The 20,906-nt window shown below is 37.8% G+C and overlaps 1 protein-coding gene across 1 annotated transcript; it reads right to left on the bottom strand.

Moving 5' to 3' along the window:
• Positions 1-2,048: 2,048 nt before the first annotated feature.
• LOC145015111 (serine/threonine-protein kinase AGC1-7-like) lies at positions 2,049-4,160 on the bottom strand. Its single transcript, XM_078973562.1, has 3 exons — positions 3,987-4,160; positions 3,260-3,796; positions 2,049-3,152 (listed from the first exon to the last, which is right to left on the bottom strand). The coding sequence occupies exons 2-3, from the start codon at positions 3,754-3,756 to the stop codon at positions 2,237-2,239; spliced, it is 1,413 nt and encodes a 470-aa protein (XP_078829688.1). The 5' UTR covers positions 3,757-3,796; positions 3,987-4,160; the 3' UTR covers positions 2,049-2,236.
• Between the last annotated feature and the right edge of the window lie 16,746 nt (positions 4,161-20,906).

The following is a 20,906-nucleotide window of genomic DNA, read 5'->3' as shown; positions in this document are numbered from 1 at the left end:
TTGATTAGATATTGATTCTCATTTGTGGTTGTCTATTTATGTTAAACCTCATAAAAATACATATTTAACGACTTTTGTTAATTTTACTATTGAATAGAAAATGGTACCGTACTTTTAGTAAATATAAAAAATCTCATTGTCAATCTATTTTAAGATAGTGACATATTTTAAGTTAATATAAAAAATCATATTCTAGAACTAATAAAAAGAAAAAACGGAGCCAAATTTTTTAACTATAATAAAGTTGATTCCAATTAAAAAGTTTTGAATTGAAGATAATATTATTCAATAAACATCATAAGATATTACATTATATTCAACTTACAGACATCATTTTTTTTAAGAGTCATTCAAAATATATGCGACTATAGTGCCTAATACAACAATGTAATAACCAAATAACCCTAACATATTTTAAATGAAATATAATTATAATATATTATCTATGCAACTAGTATGGTATTCTTCTAATATGTGAGATTCGTCTACTATATAACACTAACTATGTGGGATTCGTCTACTATATGATATTCTTCTAATATATTATATTATAGTATAAACATTATATTTGGAAAACCACTTTAAGTTATATTGTAGTTTATAACATTAAATTTGTGATGGGTTGTATTTGACACACATTTGTGTATTTATATCTATATTATATTTTTAAATCAAATCTTATATAAACATCTAAACTAAATATTCATCTTCAAGTTTTCTTTCTTCGCCACGTAAATAAACTTTTGTTATAAAGCCAAAAATGGAATAAAAGACACTTAATTGTATGATCATGATGTATTGTATTTTGATTGAGGCTTGTACAAAACATGCATGAGCATATATTATAATTTATCTCTTGTTTTGGATAATTCGAATAAGATAGCTTCAAATCCAATGTATCAAACAGATTACCCATTTAGTAAAGTCTAAAACCCAAAAACTCAAACATGTTCTAATACCATACAAATGCATGAGATTTTAACAAATTATTATCTTATATGAATTACCACTGATTTTGTGTGAATAATTATTAAGAAGGTGAAAAGGTTTGTGGGTTTCAAATGCATGAGATTTTAGCAAATTATTGTGGGGGTTTCAAATGTATGACAATCAAGGGAAAATACAAGTTTTATAAGTATGTAAGATATATATATATATATATATATATATATATATATATATATATATATATATATATATATATATATATATATATATATATATATAAAGAGTTTAGGAAATTGGCAAAATTTACAATACTGATCCCTTGATTTTGTTGAAGTAGACACTTTTGGTCCCATTTTTATTTATTATATATATTAAATATTTTAAGGAATTTGCCTAATTTACAATAATGGTCGGTAGATTTTTGTTGAACTTGACAATTTTTGATTTTTTTTATATATATTAAAGATTTTGGTAAGAGTATTTGCTTAATTTAACTAAATAGTTCCTAAATTGGTTTAATTTACATAAATGGTCCATTTATTTTGTTGAACATTATATTTTTTCTCTTTTTTTTTTCGATATATTTTAAAGATTTTTGTGAGGGAATTGACATAATTTAAATAAATGGTCCCTCGATTTTGTTGAACTCGACACATTTGGTCCAGTTTTGTTTAAAAAAAACACGTTTTAGACGAAACCCAGGATCACCTACTAATTATAATTAAGTCACTTAAGTTGGTCGTAAATATATGTCGTGTATATTGTGAATTTATGATAGAGAAATATTTCTTTATCTTTTCTTTATGACATGGTTTTAAATGAGAAACAAACGAGTGAGTATTGTTATTTACAACTGGCGATTGCTTTGGTAGTCCACCTAGGATAGCAAACACGAAATTTATCCATTGCTTTGAATCGTTCCTTTTATTGTGACATTGAACATGAAAAAAGATTTTGGCTTAGAGTTTTGAGTTGTATGATTTCTTATTTCTTTATTGTCACTCCAAACAGTCCCCATATCTTGTTATCACGTGCCTAAATTAACGCATTTAAATACCAATTAAGGTTACACTATCACACGAAAACGATATATGGCCATTGTCACGATAAAAATACATTGCGGTTCAAAACAAGTAGAACCCGAAAGGAACAAAAGCTAATGCATATGTAAGTATGTATATATTATTAGGTATCTGCCATCTAGTGGATTGATCAATCAATACATGGACTTAGCTTTGTACATTCTAGTATGGAAGACTAAGTGATGGGTGGAGATTTCTTGAATATACTAAAAGTACTCAAAGTTAGTATAAGAAGGATCAGTAGAGCTACTCTTAGTGCTAGCACCTGCATTTCCAGCAGACACTTTCTTGTCGGATGATTGGCTTCCTGCAGTCTCCTTGCTAGCAAATTGGCTGAAATCAACAGGATCTGGTATGTGCGGTGGATGTGCACTCCTTACGAGTGCCCAGTTCACACCCTCGAAGAATGGATGTTGTTTAATCTCCGTCGCACCTCTCCTGTACGCGATTCTCTTTTGTGGTTCCTTTACTAACAGACCCTTTATCAGATCCCGAGCCATATGGCTGATATGGGGATTTTCTGGAAATCTTAACGGTTGTCCAACTACGTTAAACAGTGTGGCTCGATTCCCTTGTCCTTTGAATGGTGTTGTTCCATGCAATAGCTCATACAAGAATATGCCAAATGTCCACCAATCCACTGCGCTCCCATGACCTTCACCTCGTATGATCTCTGGCGCTAGGTATTCATGGGTGCCCACAAACGACATTGACCTCACGTTAGTTGGCTCTGCCATTAGCTCCGGAAGGGAACCTCCGACAAAGAGCCCAAAATCTGATTTGGCTTTGCGATTCTTCTTTGAAGGTAGGATCCTTGGAAAAAAGTTCATTGCTTGATTGCTACTCTGCACCACGCTGTCGTCGTCCACCGCATGACCACTTCCACCACCTCCACCACCTCCACCTCCACTACCACCATTGGCCCCAATATGGTTGCCTCCATGCACGGAGGAGGACTTGACGAGAGTTGGATTAACAGAGCAACGGAGTGAAAGGTCAAAATCAGAGAGCATGATATGACCTTCATCTCTAACAAGTACATTTTCTGGTTTCAGGTCCCTGTACACGATCCCTAACATGTGCAGGTATTCAAGTGCCAACAATACTTCTGATGCAAAAAACCTAAACCAATCCAAGTTCAAACAACAAAAACGAAAGAAAGAAAGAAAAAGATGAGACAATCATCCATATTACATATGAATAATGGAAAACAGATGTTGATATGATACCTAGTTGCTTCCTCGGTAAAATGCTTGTGGGGTTGCTTTTGTCTAAGAGTATGGAGATTACCTCCGCTGCAGAATTCCATGACCAAACAATAAAACTTATCGGTCTCAAAGTAAGAATAGAGAGTCGGCAAAAAGGGATGATCAAGAAGGCCCAGAATCTCTCTTTCCGTCTGAGCACGAAGCAGTTTGTTTCGACTAGCTAGAGAAGCTTTGTCCATCACTTTCATTGCAAAGAAGGCGTTGGTTCCTCTAAGTTCTACAAGATACACGCTGCCAATATCTCCATACCCAAGTCTCTTCAACAGTTTGAAATGGCTAAGCCCGATATCATGATCTCTTGAAATAATAGAATTAATGGCTTCCCATCGGACATCTCCACCTGTATGCGGTCTTAAGACAGGTGCGTTTGATGATGACGAACTTTCCATGCTATCACTATGCGCATGATGACTATCTTTATCGTTTTGATTGCCTCGTCCTCTAGCTGTATTAGGCATATTATGATGGTAGTTTTTTCTTATGTTATATGATTCCTAGCTGCATTTCGTAAAGGAATTGAATTATACTTACGTTCATATTTGCATAGGCTTTGTGCCACAATAATGAATAATCTAATATAATTTGCCTTAACCAAGAATGAACCAAACGGAACAACAATGTAAAAAGCTTTTGATTTGATCCAATCCTACGACCATGCATCAAAAACAATATATTAAGATGAAGTTACCTTTAAAGGGGTTGATCAAGGCTACGTAAGATATATGTATATATGGATGCTTCTTGGAGTTAATTGATGTTAAACTTACAACAAGGAACTTGTTTCTTATCAAGATAAAAATATCCCCTCGCAATGAGAGGATTTGACTTTAGAAATCTTGATCTCTTGCCTCCAAGCAAGTGTTTGAAATCAAAAAGGGTAAAATTAATAATACACACCTAACAAATCTTATTAATTAAAATGAGGTAGAAAGTTAGTTACGTGGAAGTCCAAATATGGACTGTTTGGGGCTGTCCATTCGTTTGTCTCTAATCATGAATTACCCCTATTTTGCCGCTGCTCCACATTATAACATTTAAAAAATTTGTGTATCTAATGCATATCAAAATTCAAAATTTATAGGCTAAGTATACTACCGTTATATCTTTTTGACAATATGCAAATGAAAACATAAGAGGAATCAATGGAGAATCTCCCTAAAGTTAAAATCTTTCACTCCATGATTTCACACATTAATGTCGGTATAAAATAGTATTAATCGCTGTTAAAAAAAGATACAGTTGTAATCAAGCGTCACACTTTTATGTAGGTATTTCAAAAATTTTGAAGTTAAATAAAGTTATTAAAAGTTTTCTATAGATGTAGCAGATAAACGTAACACAAATTGCATTAATTTTTTTAGATGATGAAAGTAATTCTTTTAAAAATTACATCTATAGATTGTGGTCATATTATAACATTTTATAGCAAAGAAGCAAAAAGTATCAAACGCAAAAGGTAGAAACGTTTGTAGATTTTCTATGGATGGTTTCTTATATTTTGTCACTTTGCATGAGGTCGCTTTCAAACTGTCTGCCCCACAGTGAAAACCTCACTCCCAAGCCCACGTGCCCACGTGAGGGGAAACTCCTATTAGATTAATACACGTGTGTTTCCCTTCCACCCGTCCAAAAATGTAACATCCCAAAAATCAAACTAAAATTTCCATTTCTCCGAAACAATACCAAGATAATAATTGTCTACAAAAACATTGTTTCAAAAGTATAATTTATAAATCAGAGTATCCAAGAATCCAATAACATAAAATTCGAAGGATGTGCACGATTACGTCATCATCTTATCCCAATCATCTGAAATACCTGAAACAATAAACTAAAATTGTAAACATGAAACTTAGTGAGTTCCCTCAATATACCATCGTACAAACATATAATAACATGCATAATGAGTCCACATATAACATAATGGATTACCTCCGAACCCACAACATGAGTTTGGCTTGCCTTCCGGCCCACAACTCATGTTTAGCATGCTCCAAAGCCCACATTATAAGTCTGGCTTGCCTTACTGGCCCACAGCTTATGTCTGGATTGCTCCCGAGCCCACAACATAAGTCTGGCTTGCCTTACTGGCCTACAACTTATGTATGACTTACTCTTAGGTTTGTTGGCTTCCATACAAAGCAGGATTGCCCCAACCCAACCATACCATGTCGACATATACATAACAGATAACGTGTATCCAGCAAAAAAAGAATCATATAACCAGTCAGACAAACAGGCAGATCTACAGATCACTACCACATACCAACATCCAATATACCAAGACACAGATATATCAAATCACTACAACAAAGAAACATCCTCTATACTAGGATACATAACCTAGTGGGTCGGAATTGGTACCTTCAACCCACGAGTACAGTGAAGAAAACTCAACTTTCAGTCTGAACGGATAGCTGGATAGGACACTACTTCGAATATTAGCTCCACCAGTCATCTAAAAAACAATACTGACAAATCTCAACTATAACTCAAAATAACAAAAAAAAACCCTTAAGTCTAACTTGGTCAAACCCTCGTTAAAGTCAATCCAGTTGACACCCACGTCGTGGCCACTCAATCCAGTCTCGGTCAAAATCTTGGTACCACGTTGTGGCAAACATGCCACCACCCCATGGCCATGCCCAGACAAAATATGCATGATAAGTCCTGCTACCAAGCCGTGGTCTTCAGGATAAAAGTATTTTATTAAATAAAGTCTTAATCCATAAGGACTAAGGCTAAAATCATCATATCTGATCCCTAATAGCTTCATAATGGATAAATTTTCCAACTTTATCCATTAGGATGGTCCAAACCACAATGATCTAGGCTTTACGTCTCAAAGGGACCCAAAAATGCATCTTTCTCCACTTAATCCATAAAGTCTAAGTCTCCCACTTTCAGATCTAAATCAACAAGGTGTCTAGAGGGATAAAGTCTTCAACTTTATCCATGATAATGCCACAATCATCCAATATCTAAACTTTATTACACCAAAATGGCTTAAAAGACCAAGTTAACTTTTATAGCTAAATGGTAAGGGAAAAATATCATAAGTTTCCTAGTCCATGAGGTCCAAGAAACACTCCAAACTGATCAAAAGGTGTTGGAATCCACTCAACTCCAACATCACTCATAAAATGGACCAATAGTGCTAAAAACCTTAAATAACAAGATCTAAAGAACATAGATAACAAGATTGGAACTTCATACTTACAATAGTCCATAAATGTAGTGGCTTTGATAATCCAAACTTGAAGCATCGTTCCTTGAAACCAGATAAACCTTCTTGATCTTTAAACTTCATCAAAATATGTAACAGCCCAAAATCTCAAGTATTGTTAAAGTGCATTTTGGGGTGTTTTAAAGGGGAGACTCGGCGAGTTGGAGCCAGACTCGCCGAGTAGGGTCGCAGACTTGGTCGCGGGTTCGCGACTGGACTCGACGAGTCCAGATATGGACTCGGCGAGTCGATGCTGTTTAGCGAAAAACCCTAGCCGTTCAGTTTTGGGTCGTATATAAGGGATCTTATGCCGTCATTGCTCGTCTTTTGGTCGATTGAGAAGAACCCTAAGCGGCTGTGGCATCTAGAGCAAGCTTGTAGGCCATTGGTGACCTTGAAGGAATTGTTGTGCAAGGAGGAGAAGGGTTTTGGCTAAAGTAACTGCAAGGGATTCGAGTTCTGAAGTTTGGGGACACAGAAGGTACATCATTCAGGGAGCTTGTAGCTCGGCGGATCAGGTGCAAGTGATTTCAGGAGTTGCTAACTTCCAGCATCCACGAGGTGAGTCTTCTCACTATACTGTACCCGGAAGGGTTTGATTGTGTGACCGGAAGGTCGATTATGTTATGTGTTATGTATGTATGCTATAAATGGAAAGTTAGTTGCTACGTGTGATATGCATGTTTATATGGGCCGGAAGGCAAAGTGTTATGTGACAGAAAGGTCAGGTATGATATATGATATATGTGCTTTATGTGTTAGAGTAAATGTATTATGTGCCGTATATGTTTTTGGGCCGGAAGGCAATATGTTATGGGCCAGAAGGCAATAGGTTATGGGCCGGAAGGCAATATGTTATGGGCCGGAAGGCAATATGTTATGGGCCGGAAGGCAATGTACTATGGGCCGGAAGGCAACACGTTATGGGCCGGAAGGCGATTATCTCATGGGCCGGAAGGCATTGTGCAGTGGACCGGAAGGTCAGGGCCTGGAAAGGCGTATGTGCGTAAGGTGTATATTGGGGAACTCACTAAGCTTCGTGCTTACAGTGTTTTATGTATGTTGTTTCAGGTTCTTTCAGTAACGCGGGATGGCACCGGCTCGATTGTACACACCAAAGAAAGAGTTGTATTCTGGAGGATCCTGGTTTTCTACTAAGTGAAAATGGAATTATGTTTTTGTAATTCAAATGTGTATGAGATTTTAAACAAGTGATTTAATATTAATTTGATTAATTAAATGAAAATTTTGCCTTGAAAATCACGGTGTTACAAATTGGTATCAGAGCCTTGGTTTGAGGGATTCGGATGCGCCTTCGGGTAAATCTGGACTCAAACTGAGGAAATAAGAAAAAGTTTTCAAATAAATAGTTTTCTAAAAGTGGATAAGAGTTCAAAGAGAAAGCAAGAAAGAGCAGTGTGTACAATCAGCCAGAGCCAAACGGTGATTTCCCAAAATACCCTTACTTTTGTGTTATGAAATATCTATTATGCACTTTATGAGATATTATTGCATGCTAGAGACAGGCTAGGTATTTCATATCTTAGGACTAGAATGGCCTAATTTGTGATGCCTTAGCCTAGGATTTGTTGTCATATGTGCGTTATGCTTTTAAATATGTGATGAGCGAGAATATCCAGTTAGGATGCACGAGGGGTAGAGCTACAGAGTTCAGTGGTACTTCCGAGGATGAGCCGAGAAGGTGGAGCTATCACAGATAAGGAGTCCTATGTATTCTTCGATGCTCGAATGCTGCTTGCTTTATGCTTTGTGGAATTCTCGATGATGGGAGTCAGCTACTACGTGAGTATGACGATACTCAGGAGGTAGATGGTTGGCATCATTAGGAGCTCTTCAGCAGCTGATAGCAAAGAAGTGGGAGGACGGCGGAAGGGACTAGGGAGTAAACCTAGCCAGATGAGTACGCTGGTAGAGTAGAGGATTTCGCTGGGGAGCGAGTACGCACGATGGATTGGTAAAAGAGGAGGTCGATCAGCTACTTAGGAACTCTGGGATGGTCTGTGTGGAAAGTATGGGTAGATGTGGAAGGTAGTATGGGCCCGTACTACTGAAAGCAGAGGACCCATACTTGATACAAGGAGCATTCTGAAGATCCTAAGGAACGGAATGCGGAGTGATGTTATGGTCAGGGTACTATACATCGGAACAGATTAAGGATAGATGCTGTGGTTCGAGTACCATACATCGGAGCAGATTGCGGAGTGATGTTATGGTCAGGGTACCATACATCGGAATAGATTGAGGATAGATGCTATGGTTCGAGTACCATACATCGGAGCGGGTTGCGGAGTGATGTTATGGTCAGGGTACCATACATCAGGACAGCTTGAGGATAGATGTTATGGTTCGAGTATCATACATCGGAGCAGATTGAGGAGTGATGTTATGGTTCGGGTACCATACACCGGAACAGATTGAGAAGGGACGTCATGGGATGAGTACCAGGGTTTGTAGCGGATGATGCTTGTGACTATCTTGCTATCGGGTCATGATTGATGAGGTAGAGGTCGGATGCTATGGGTTTTAGGCCTGTAGACCATGGTTGAGTATGGGGAGGCGTTCCCCGAGAGGAAAGGCGAGTGCCCATCGGAGTATTTTGGTAAGAAGTTAAAGACAGGGGAAAAATTTCGGTTGAGTCAAACAATCAGGCGATAAGGGGGAGGCCATCTTCTAGAAGGGTGGTGTCATTTATGTTTGTGAGCAATACACGAGGGGCTTGATGTTTCAGGGGTGGATTTGGGAGTACACCCTACAGGTAGTTATCGACAATGTTTTCCCTTAGAGTATCAGGTAGCAGGTATGCCGCGAGGCAGTGACTTATCGTGAGCAGACAGTCAGTTGGGACTGAGGTAGTCAAAAACCACACTACACCTAAGTGAGGATAGTAGGATACGTCATAGTGGTAGCAGCGGAGAGTTCAGTCGAGCTTTGCAGTGCAGAGAGTTTTCGTCTATGTTGGGAGTGGGTCCTTGTCCTTGGGACAATTCCGGTGTTGGGACATTGGTTGATGAGTCGAGGTGAGAGGAACGATGATTTGGTGGTGCATTATATGAGTCAGGGATGTCATTGGACAGTTTAGATGCTTAGTGCCAGTTTGGCATGGGATTTGGATCGATTAGAGGCGGTTGTGATGAGAAGTTCTTGGAGAGTTAATCAGAGGTTCAGAGTATAGAGGGTTGATTGATTTCCTTAAGGGGGAATTACCGGGCGTTGCGTAGCACCTTCCTGGAGCAGATGCGATTTCACTGGTGAAAAATAGTTGTGGGTTGGGTGTGTGCTAATTGGCGATGGTTCGAACCCTAGTGGGGGAGAACCGGGTGCAGTATATAGGAAAGCAAGGATTTTCCAAGAGTGGTTATAAGTGAAGTATAGAGATATGCTATAAGAAATCATGAGACCAGAGGTGTCAATGATTGAGGAAGAGGGTCAGAGTGAGTTAATGCGGGAAGTACTCGAGGAGGAGAACGAATGTATCTATGACAGGGGTTTGGTGTCGTTACAAGTAGATAGAGAATGTTTGGGTCGGTATGCGCATTCTTGGTTGGATTTTGAGCGTCGGAAGAGGGGTTTCGGAGAATTTTCAGCATATTTCGTAGCGTCAGCGTTTTCTCGTATTCCAATCGGGAAATTATATGCGTCGGAGATGCAATGTGGGAAAATGTAGATCTATTTATGGGATTCCGAGGAGATGTATTATTGTATCTACATGATACTTGGGGCAGGAGATTAGTGGTCGTGGCAGGATCTTGTGATGTTCGGTTGAGGTATTCTGAGATATCCGGGTATGATATCTTTATTTCGGAGTTACTCATGAATCCTGAATTGAATCGACGTGTGGCATATCAAGTATCTGTGGATCTAGTGGGAGCCCTTCGGGTATGGGTATCCAGGGAGATTATTTGAGGGAGTGGATATTCGCAGAGATGAGCATTTGTTATGTTGATTGTCTCCATAGTCGGTGGTGGATATTCGAGTCGCAGTACTCACTATTCAGAAGATGTTGTGATACCGCGTGGAGTCGCAGTACTCATTAAATGGCAAGAGAATACGATGTTGGAATGTTTTCCGAGAAGTTTATGGTGTAGAAGAGTTTTGGGTTTGAGAAGTCCTATTATTGAGTTTTTGGAGCCTAGATGTTGAATCGGGGGCAAGACGGGGGTATCCGTCCCTGTCGGGAGATGCGGGGATATACGCGACGAATATGCACAGCAGAACCCAGAGATTAGAGTTGAGACGATCCTCGGTTGGATTGTATTGCTCGCACGAGGAAAAGAGAATTTTGTGACTTGCGTGTCACTGGGTCGGGATAGTGGTCACGGGGAGAAAGTGGAATATTTGGGTCATGAGATGGGTGACAGTTGGGGGCTCAGATGTGAAGCCAAAAGCTGATCCAGTACTCAGTCTTGAGGAGGAATATGGGAAAGGAGCTTAGCATGATGATATCTGAGGACACTTTAGAGAGAGTAAACGATCCAGACGCTCGAAGACATGCTTCGGGCATGTGCATTAGATTTCTGAGAAAGCCGCGGTACGTATTGATCCTTGGTTGAGTTGTCTCATATCAACAGCCATCATTAGTGCATTAGTATGCCGCCCTATGACCTATTGCATAGGAGGTGGTGTCGGATCCTCATTTGCTGAGGAAAGGTAACGCATGGACCCGAGAGTCCTTGTGAGCAGATCCAGAGCATGTGCGATACATGGAGTAGTGACAAGGTCGTCAAGCGGATTTCCCTAAGTAAGGGAAGAGGAAGGTATGTTGGGGGCTAGTGCAGCATGTGTATACGATTTCAAGCGGAGAACTCGTGAGAGTTGCTCTAAGAGTGAGAATGGGTCTCTCAGTCGTTCCGAAATGGATAATGTGGGCTTTGGATCGGGGACCCGGTGATTCAGGGTTTCACAACCCTTATGGGTCGAGTGATCATTGAGATTTAGAGCAGAGTTGCATCTTGGGTAATCCTCGGTTGCAGGGAGTGGCGGACAGTACAGAGATCGTGCTTTAGTCGACAGAGCAGATGCGACAGGTTAATCAGAGAGTAATGATCGTTTAGAGTTGACAGGAATGGTTAAGCAGACAGACGCCGTTACGAGCATGTGTTTCAGGTCGGCGACTTCGTACTTCTAATGGTCTCTCCTTGGGAAGGGGTGATTCGGTTCAGGAAGAGGGGCAAGTTGGGGCCCCGATATGTTGGGCTTTTTCGTGAAATTGCGAGGGTAGGACGGGTGGCCTACCGTTTGGAGCTGCCAACGGAATTGGGATGGATCCATGACACTTTTTATGTGTCGCAATTGAAGAAGTGTATAGCAGATGAGTCAGCAGTGGTTCCACTAGAGAACAATTAGGTGGATGCGAGCCTGTGTTACGCCGAGAGGCCAGTGGCCATCAGGGATCGGAAGATTAAGGTTCTGAGGAACAAGGAGGTACCTCTGGTATTGATTCAGTGGCAACCTCGGAAGAGATCGGAAGTGACTAGGGAAGCCGAAACGTAAGATGCGGGAGCAGCATCCAGAACTATTTTCAGAGTAAGACTTCGAGGGCGAAGTCTGATTCTAGTGGGGGAGAATTGTAACAGCCCAAAATCTCAAGTATTGTTAAAGTGCATTTTGGGGTGTTTTAAAGGGGAGACTCGGCGAGTTGGAGCCAGACTCGCCGAGTAGGGTCGCAGACTTGGTCGCGGGTTCGCGACTGGACTCGACGAGTCCATATATGGACTCGGCGAGTCGACACTGTTCAGCGAAAAACCCTAGCCGTTCAGTTTTGGGTCGTATATAAGGGATCTTATGCCATCATTGCTCGTCTTTTGGTCGATTGAGAAGAACCCTAAGCGGCTGTGGCATCTAGAGCAAGCTTGTAGGCCATTGGTGACCTTGAAGGAATTGTTGTGCAAGGAGGAGAAGGGTTTTGGCTAAAGTAACTGCAAGGGATTCGAGTTCTGAAGTTTGGGGACACAGAAGGTACATCATTCAGGGAGCTTGTAGCTCGGCGGATCAGGTGCAAGTGATTTCAGGAGTTGCTAACTTCCAGCATCCACGAGGTGAGTCTTCTCACTATACTGTACCCGGAAGGGTTTGATTGTGTGACCGGAAGGTCGATTATGTTATGTGTTATGTATGTATGCTATAAATGGAAAGTTAGTTGCTACGTGTGATATGCATGTTTATATGGGCCGGAAGGCAAAGTGTTATGTAACAGAAAGGTCAGGTATGATATATGATATATGTGCTTTATGTGTTAGAGTAAATGTATTATGTGCCGTATATGTTTTTGGGCCGGAAGGCAATATGTTATGGGCCGGAAGGCAATAGGTTATGGGCCGGAAGGCAATATGTTATGGGCCAGAAGGCAATATGTTATGGGCCGGAAGGCAATATGTTAAGGGCCGGAAGGCAATGTACTATGGGCCGGAAGGCAACACGTTATGGGCCGGAAGGCGATTATCTCATGGGCCGGAAGGCATTGTGCAGTGGACCGGAAGGTCAGGGCCTGGAAAGGTGTATGTGCGTAAGGTGTATATTGGGGAACTCACTAAGCTTCGTGCTTACAGTGTTTTATGTATGTTGTTTCAGGTTCTTTCAGTAACGCGGGATGGCACCGGCTCGATTGTACACACCAAAGAAAGAGTTGTATTCTGGAGGATCCTGGTTTTCTACTAAGTGAAAATGGAATTATGTTTTTGTAATTCAAATGTGTATGAGATTTTAAACAAGTGATTTAATATTAATTTGATTAATTAAATGAAAATTTTGCCTTGAAAATCACGGTGTTACAAAATAGCATAAAAGGCATCCAAAAGAGGAGAGAGGAGAAGAGAGGAGTTCAAATCTTTAAGGTGGAGGCCAGGGTTTCTCCAAAGGGTTCTTAGAGGTGGTGGGGGCTGATAAAATGCCCAAAAATATGAAACATTAAGCTTAAACACGTTGAAAACCCTAAAATCATGGGCATGGTCCTAACATGTCACCACCTTGTGGTCTGACTCACCACTTCATGTTGACCACCACCTCATGGTCCAACTCACCACTCCGTAGTGACCACCACCTCATGGTCCCATCTCACCACTCCGTGGTGACAGTTTTCACCCAATCCTTTTCAACTTCAAACAATCATAACTTCTTCGTTTCAACTCTGTTTTCGACGATCCTTACATCTACAGAAAGGTATTTGCGAGCCCCGCACTTCTATCTAGTTAATTTTCACTTAACAAATTCTAAAATAAAAACCATAATCCATAAAGGAAGCCCGAAACATCATTTTTCCCACTTTCCCCTTTGACTCCAAAATACAAAACCAAGGATTAGATCACATAACAATATTATCAACATCCATTATGTTCTAAACCCCATTCCATTGAAACCCAAGGCTTTTACTTGATCCAGTTATTGTCCAAAATTCTAAAATAAGAAACTTCTCGAAATTGGATGTTACAACTCTCCCCTACTTAAACTGGATTTCTTCCTCGAAATCCATCTTGGTTAGAGTCTCTGAAAAGAACGCCAATATATCCCATAAGCTTCCTCAAACCACTACAAAATCAAGGCATCTTATAATGAAAACTCGAGAGACCACTCAGTATCCCATAATTGCCATCAAACAATCCAATAAATTGAAAATACTAAACCGCAACAACTATCTTCTCTTCCTAGCTAAACACCCAACTTTTAGTGAAAACCACTCAAACCGGGAATTCTCAAAACTACAACCACAACCAACACCATCAACATACTACCCGAAAACTAGGAGCGCATTAGTCTAAACTCCAGAACCATACCCTAAGTACGATGATCATCCTTTTTTCGTACCTACCCCTAGCCCCGACTAGGAATACCACTAAGCAATGCAGAAGGATTGTTAGAGTCAAAGTGTTGTAATAGTCGAAGTTTGTATTTAGAGTCTTCGAATCTTTTTGTATTTTTATTTTACTAAGGCATAATATTCGAAACATAATATTTTAGACCTTAGTATATTTTTTGTACGCTTTCCTCTCCTATAAATAGGAGTAGTTACTAGTGTCTTAGTAACGAAGTCTTTACAGAATATTCTTTGTAATCTGTAAACTTTGATAAAGCGTAATAGAGCCAAACAGATCATATTTACATCGGTGTTCAAATCTCGCATACTTACTTTGAATTAACTCTATAATTCATTTTATACTTGATTCTTTGATTCATCAAATGTTGGGGTACAAAGTTCTTCATGAATGACTTTGTAAATGTTTGACTTTTGTAAAACCCACTTGCATGTGGTGCTTTAGCCTTTTGACCCATTTGTATTTTAAAGTGAGAGAGAGACATGTAAACACCTCTATATAAGGTGGGTTTGTCCACTTGTAGAGGTGTGCTTGACAGATGTAGTTTATAGTGATTAGTGAGTGAGATATTTATGAAGCTCTAGACTAGATCCCTTTTTGTACTCAATTACTATGATCGAATATATCTTTTAGCACCCAAATAACCATGTTCAAATTGTGCAAGCTTTAATTCCGCATGCCAAACCATATTCTTTGTCACTACAATTGGTATTAGAGCGGGTCTTCAAGATCAAGGTGATATTTGAAGAACGATTCTCGGTTTGACAAATTTTTGTCGCAATTTGATCAATTTTGGTGAGTCTCTCTCTATGATCTCTTGTAATAATTGAATTCGTGCGTTGCGTTTTAAATTTTTGATCGTTTGACTCATTGGATCAAATTTTTCTTGAAAAACCCATTTGTTGTGATCCAATAAAAATTTTTTTGATCAAATCCCGATCTAGTTATTGTTAAATTTTGAACCCAAAATTTGAATCCATTACTGTTCATATTTGTTAGTATCCGATTTCTTTGAGCCCAATCATCTACTATTCATGAAGCTTAAAATATCTTTTAATCAAAAATTGAAACGCTTCATACATTCTTCTTAATTCGCTTCCAGATCATGTATTCTTGAATAATTTTTTATTTCTATTTAATTCAAAGTTCTTCTGGATGATTGTTGGATTTTGACTAGTTCTTAAGACTCATGTCTATTTATCGACTTTTGATTAACTCGAAATCGATTTTGATTTTTGATTAATATTCGATGATGATCTCGGTCTTGAGAAATCATCAATTGTTCCTTTGATTTCGATGACCAATCAAGAACTATTGTCAAACAATTGAAGAACATTTGAAAATTGTTTGGTATTCAGTGTTTAATTTGTGAATCGAGTTGAGAAAGTTGTGTTAGGTATTTTTTAGAAATCGATTTGTTATGTTGAAAGTCAAAATCGATTTTAGAGGTTCTTAAATTTGGCTGAATGGATAAGGAATCAAAAGTTTAAACTTGGAATCAAAACATTAAGAATCGATTGATGTGTGATGTTTGAATCGAAAGCTTGAATTTTCAATTTGATTTTGGAGTCGTTAAATTGAAATCGAAGGGTATGAACTGGAAAGAGTTTGGAGTTGATGTTCGAAGGTATACTTGGGAACGAAATTGTTTTTCTCGTTGATCTGGAAATGTGAAATCGATTGTACGAAGTCAAGATGAACAGATTATGATGTGACTAGTCTCATATGCGAAGATTTGAAGGTTTCGTTTGTTGATGACGAAGTCTTTTGGGAAAACGATTTGTTGATGTTTTGGGTTTAAACAAAATGGGAATGGAATGAAAGGTATTTGGAAAAAGAAATTTCACACGAAGAGAAGAAGTTTCGTTCATATGGTGTTGTGATTTTGTTTGTTTGAGTAGAGAAAATAGAACGAAACTTTAAGTTTTTGATTTGGGGACGAATGAACTGATGGGTTTTGGTCATAAGAACATCCTATGTGCTCATACAAACCCTAATGCTTGGATCTAGGTTTCTCTTTTGTACATGCAATTTATCCAAGACTATAACCCTAATTCTAGCATATGATAAACGATAGTAACATAATAATGGGTTTAAGATATTACCTTGATTGTTATGTAGCAATAACAATCTCAAATCCTTCTTGTAATGACTTTAGAAAGCTTAGAGTCATAAATGTCACTCCTATAATGGTTCACAAACACCAAGAGCAAGAGGATGAAGAGGAGAAGAGAAGGAGGCTGCCTAAAATCATCCAAAACCCTAGAGAACCAGTTCACCACGTTTTTGGGGCTTAAGGGTGCTATTTATACATGTAGGCTATTAGGGTTTTAAACTAGGAAACCCTAATCTAACTACTTAAGCCCTAAGCAGCCCATGGATTCCTTTCTTAAAGGCCTTGGACGATTTCTAATGGGTTTCCCATAGAATTCGTCCAACCTTATATAATAAGGCAATCTATAGCCCAATTGCAATTATCTTATAATTACAATTCCAGTCCCTTAAGTTTAATTAATCTCTTTTAGCCACAAAAATAATTATCAATTAATTCTTAACTAATATTAGTTAAACAATATGATTTCTCCTTTAATATATTATTCTCATAATATATTAATAAATCATATTTAATCATTTTTCTCCATAATTCATCCTATCAAGTTGCTTTGGTGAAGGTAACCCAAAAGGACCATGCACTATCGGGTCAAGTACATACCAAAATAGTTATGGACTTAGACACTAATCCAACATATAGAATATGTTAGATTCTAACATTTTATGCAATGATCCTTTTTGTAATGTCATAGTACAAAAAGTCACAAAGACTATTGTCAACGATATTACAAAGTCCTCTATCGGAGATTGTTACAATACAATTCCTTAGATATGATGTCTCTCACTCAAAGTACATTCCTTTGAACATCCTTTTGCATAAAAGTTTCTAATCTAGACATAGATTCTCAAAATTTAACTCCCAATATGGAAACCTTTCCATACCTACCATATAACAACATCTTCTTAATTGAATCTTATTTATTCATAATAATGTCGATGTACTCCATCCAATACTATACTTCCAACTACTCACAAGCGACCAATCCTCGGCGAACTTTGGATTGTCCTTTGAGAGTTGTTTAATTATCTTAGTCAAAACCGATTCTTGTCCTTTTTCCCTCTAAATGCGCTAGACATTTGGAAAATTTTAGAATGGTCAAATATTATAGCATTTGCAATTGATCCTATACCCGAAGCGTATGGGACACGATTCATAATGTCTTACATAAAGATTTGATACTTTATCAATCTTCTACCATAATATTCTATGTACTATGTTCTCACAATTCGAATATAATCATAATCGAAATTTTGAGAATGCACTATGTACTCTTGACTAAATCTATTAACATTCCACAACATAAGCCTTTAGATTTGAAATGAAGCATAATATTCTCTCCCTTAATTATAGCAAAAAAACTATTCAACCCTTACAACTTTGCAAAGTATGACTCTTGTTTTCTATAATTAATATTGCTAACTTGCAATACTTGCCTTAATAATCATACAATCATAACATTTATGCTCCCACTACCATGATGATTATTATAAACATAACACTTGAGCTCCCACTAGCTTTGACATGTATTCAGAAAACAACTTAACTTTCAGAAAAACAATACTTATTGAATTTATTAAGTTCATGTTTCTAATACCTTATACTATGATAATCATTTATCAAGGCTTCTCAAATTTATACACCTTTTCCTTAGATAAATCATATGTGTGTCTAACCAATTAAGACTAATTGCCAAATCTCACAATTCGAATAATGGAAAGGGATGTCGTAACCATAATCGAATTCGAGAATACAATTTTGCAATTGTTGTCTTCTTAAAATCTCTCTTAGTGAAAGCATTTCCTCACAGTCCTTTTCATGAAGGAGGGAATCTTATGACACTTAGATTTAATGGTGTATGTGTGTGTTCCTATCCATGTGAATTTGTCAAAACCAAAGTTTGCAACAAATCCAAACTCATATGGACCGAACATTCTCAATCTTGATTTCTTGCCTTATGGTAACATGGCTGCCCACCATGTCTTCCAAGCAGTTAAGCAGCTCACCCTTTCCTGTCAATGTACTTTTCATTGATTAAGGTCCTTGCCTTTTATGCATTCAAATGAGAACTCATAGAATTCACATGCATAATTAACTCAATTGGAATGGCACAGAAACAAAATAACGTCAACACGATAGGTTATAAACCTCAAGTCTTGTGCTAGTGATGATCAATAAGGTTTATTTTAATTTGTTCTTGAAACCTTTGAAGACCATTAAGACTCCCACTGACTCTTCGACATATAAGATTCTCTTGTCAATAAACATTTCTTGACAAATATTCAAGAGTTAGTGTAGTTTTTATCAAACCACTTCATAAATACGTACTAGTTGGTCTTTGTCTTATCCAAGACATCACAACTTTCCTCATTTGATGAATGTTATAAATCTTCTTATTACTCAATGTCACAATCTAACTCTAAGACTTGTTTTGGAATGAAGTATGATTGACTTCTTGATTTAACCATTTCTTTCAATTCTTGATTCCTCTTCTTAGACATACAATTGTACTAAGACTTACTTAGAGGATCATTTGAGATATGGTTCTTAATCATCAAGACTTATCATAAAACATAATAAAAGGTACTCTCCCTTCTTCTTAGAATAGAGAAACTTTTATCTTTCTGCCTACTTGATTCTTCTTATTCGTTCTGCTTATTGATTTAAACTTTTACAATCAATTCAGAATTACACTTAATCTTATAAGTGTAATCATATTTGCTAAACTTTTAGTAAATCATGACGAATATCTTTGTTACTCTTGTGGTGGACTTGATCAACACATAACCTTGTGTACTTGATCTCCTAGTCCTTCACTTGACACTTTGTCAACGAATTAGTCTAATTTCCAAATGTGAAAATTTATTCATTCATCATACGATTCTTGTTGTACGATTCCATATCTCTATCCAATAGAAACTTGGCGATGAGAAACTTTCCCTATTTGGTAAATTTTCGACATTTCCACAAACAACATAATTAAGAATCACATCCATTTGTTGTAAATATAGGAACATCAATTTTCATATTGATTTCATTGCAAGGAAATAAATAAATACGTCAAACAAAATTTATTTTATTTATAAAAGCAACGGAAAACATTTGTCCTTACAATGCAAAATCAACCGAAAAACTATGTAATAAATATTCCTAACAATTCTATCTAAGCTCAAAATCTAATCTTCGAATCCATGTCTTCATGATTAGATTCATCTTGCTATTTCATCAAGCTTCGTCTCTTTTCATCGATCCTGCAAAACATTCAAATGCAATCTTATCACATTATGTATTAAGAATCAATGAATAGGAACTTAATCGAGTTAAATAGTGGATTTTACCTGAAGTACAGCCATACTCTTTGACTCTCCCATCTTCTGGACTCTTCAGACTCTTAGGGTAGACTTGTATCCAACGCCCTTTCTCTTGGCAGTAAACACAGGTCGGTTCTCCTAGAACGTCCTCTGAAGCATGGTTGGTTGACTTTCCCAACAAATATGCTCCATTCCTTTGCCAAACCATTTCTGATTCAGCAACAATGGTCATGTAAGTTAGGTCAATGAGGTTTGCGTCGTGATCCATCATATAATACTTTCTTTTGAACTCATTATATGATTCAGGGAGTGACTGTAGGACCCAGCCTATAGCTAACTTATCAGGGAATGATGCACCTAACATTTTCAACCTATCAATGTGTGATTTCATTCCTAGTATGTGGGCACACACGGGTTTACCATCTTCATGTTTCATTTCCAATAGGGATTTAGTGACATTGAACCTTTCTTTAGGGTTTCAAAGCACTCCATGGATGATGGCAATGGGCCCCTTTGATGAATTCTAGGTTAAAAGCCCAAGACTTGTCTTTTCCCTATAAATAGTCATGTATTATTCCCAATTACGGTTAAGAGTGAGGCAAAATGTAGCCGCCATGTGAGGTTTCTTATGTAGTGTTAGATTCTTTAGTCTATGCTGAAAGTGTAATTTATTCCTCATATTGAATAAATCGAGTGATCATTCGACATTATCTTCATTATTTGTGTTTGTTCTTATTTTCCGCATCTTGTTCATCAAATCACAATTAGGGTTTTAATCCCAACAAGTGGTATCAGAGCGGGTCTTTGAAGATCTATTGATTGATTTTTGAAGTATCGGTTCTTGATTTGATGATTTTTTGCACAAGTTATTGAAGATTATTGGTGTTTTGGCGTCTTGGAATCAAAATTTTGTTCAAGCAACTGTTCATGAAAATTTATGTTCATCCATTGTTCATCGGGGTAATTTTCTGTTAATCCAATTTGTTTTTTCTGATCGTATTTATGATTGGAACAGTTTATTAATTCAATCAAATGTCAATTATGAATCCACTCTTTTTGATCTGGCCTAAACTTTCACTGTTCACGATCCATCTCTTTAGCCTCAATATAATATCGAATGCTCCTATTTGCGTCG

This window comes from Lactuca saligna, chromosome 9 (genome assembly GCF_052625555.1).
Source record: "Lactuca saligna cultivar CGN05327 chromosome 9, ASM5262555v1, whole genome shotgun sequence".
NCBI lineage: Eukaryota > Viridiplantae > Streptophyta > Magnoliopsida > Asterales > Asteraceae > Lactuca > Lactuca saligna.
Note: the sequence above shows the minus strand (reverse complement) of the source record. Positions and strands in the feature narration are given on the sequence as shown.

Bases quoted from the DNA above. Each gene is read 5' to 3' on its own strand.
- LOC145015111 (XM_078973562.1), bottom strand. From the start codon at position 3,756: ATGCCTAATACAGCTAGAGGACGAGGCAATCAAAACGATAAAGATAGT. The intron at 3,153-3,259 runs GTATCATATCAA...GGATTGGTTTAG, and splicing joins TTTACCGAGGAAGCAACTAG to GTTTTTTGCATCAGAAGTAT.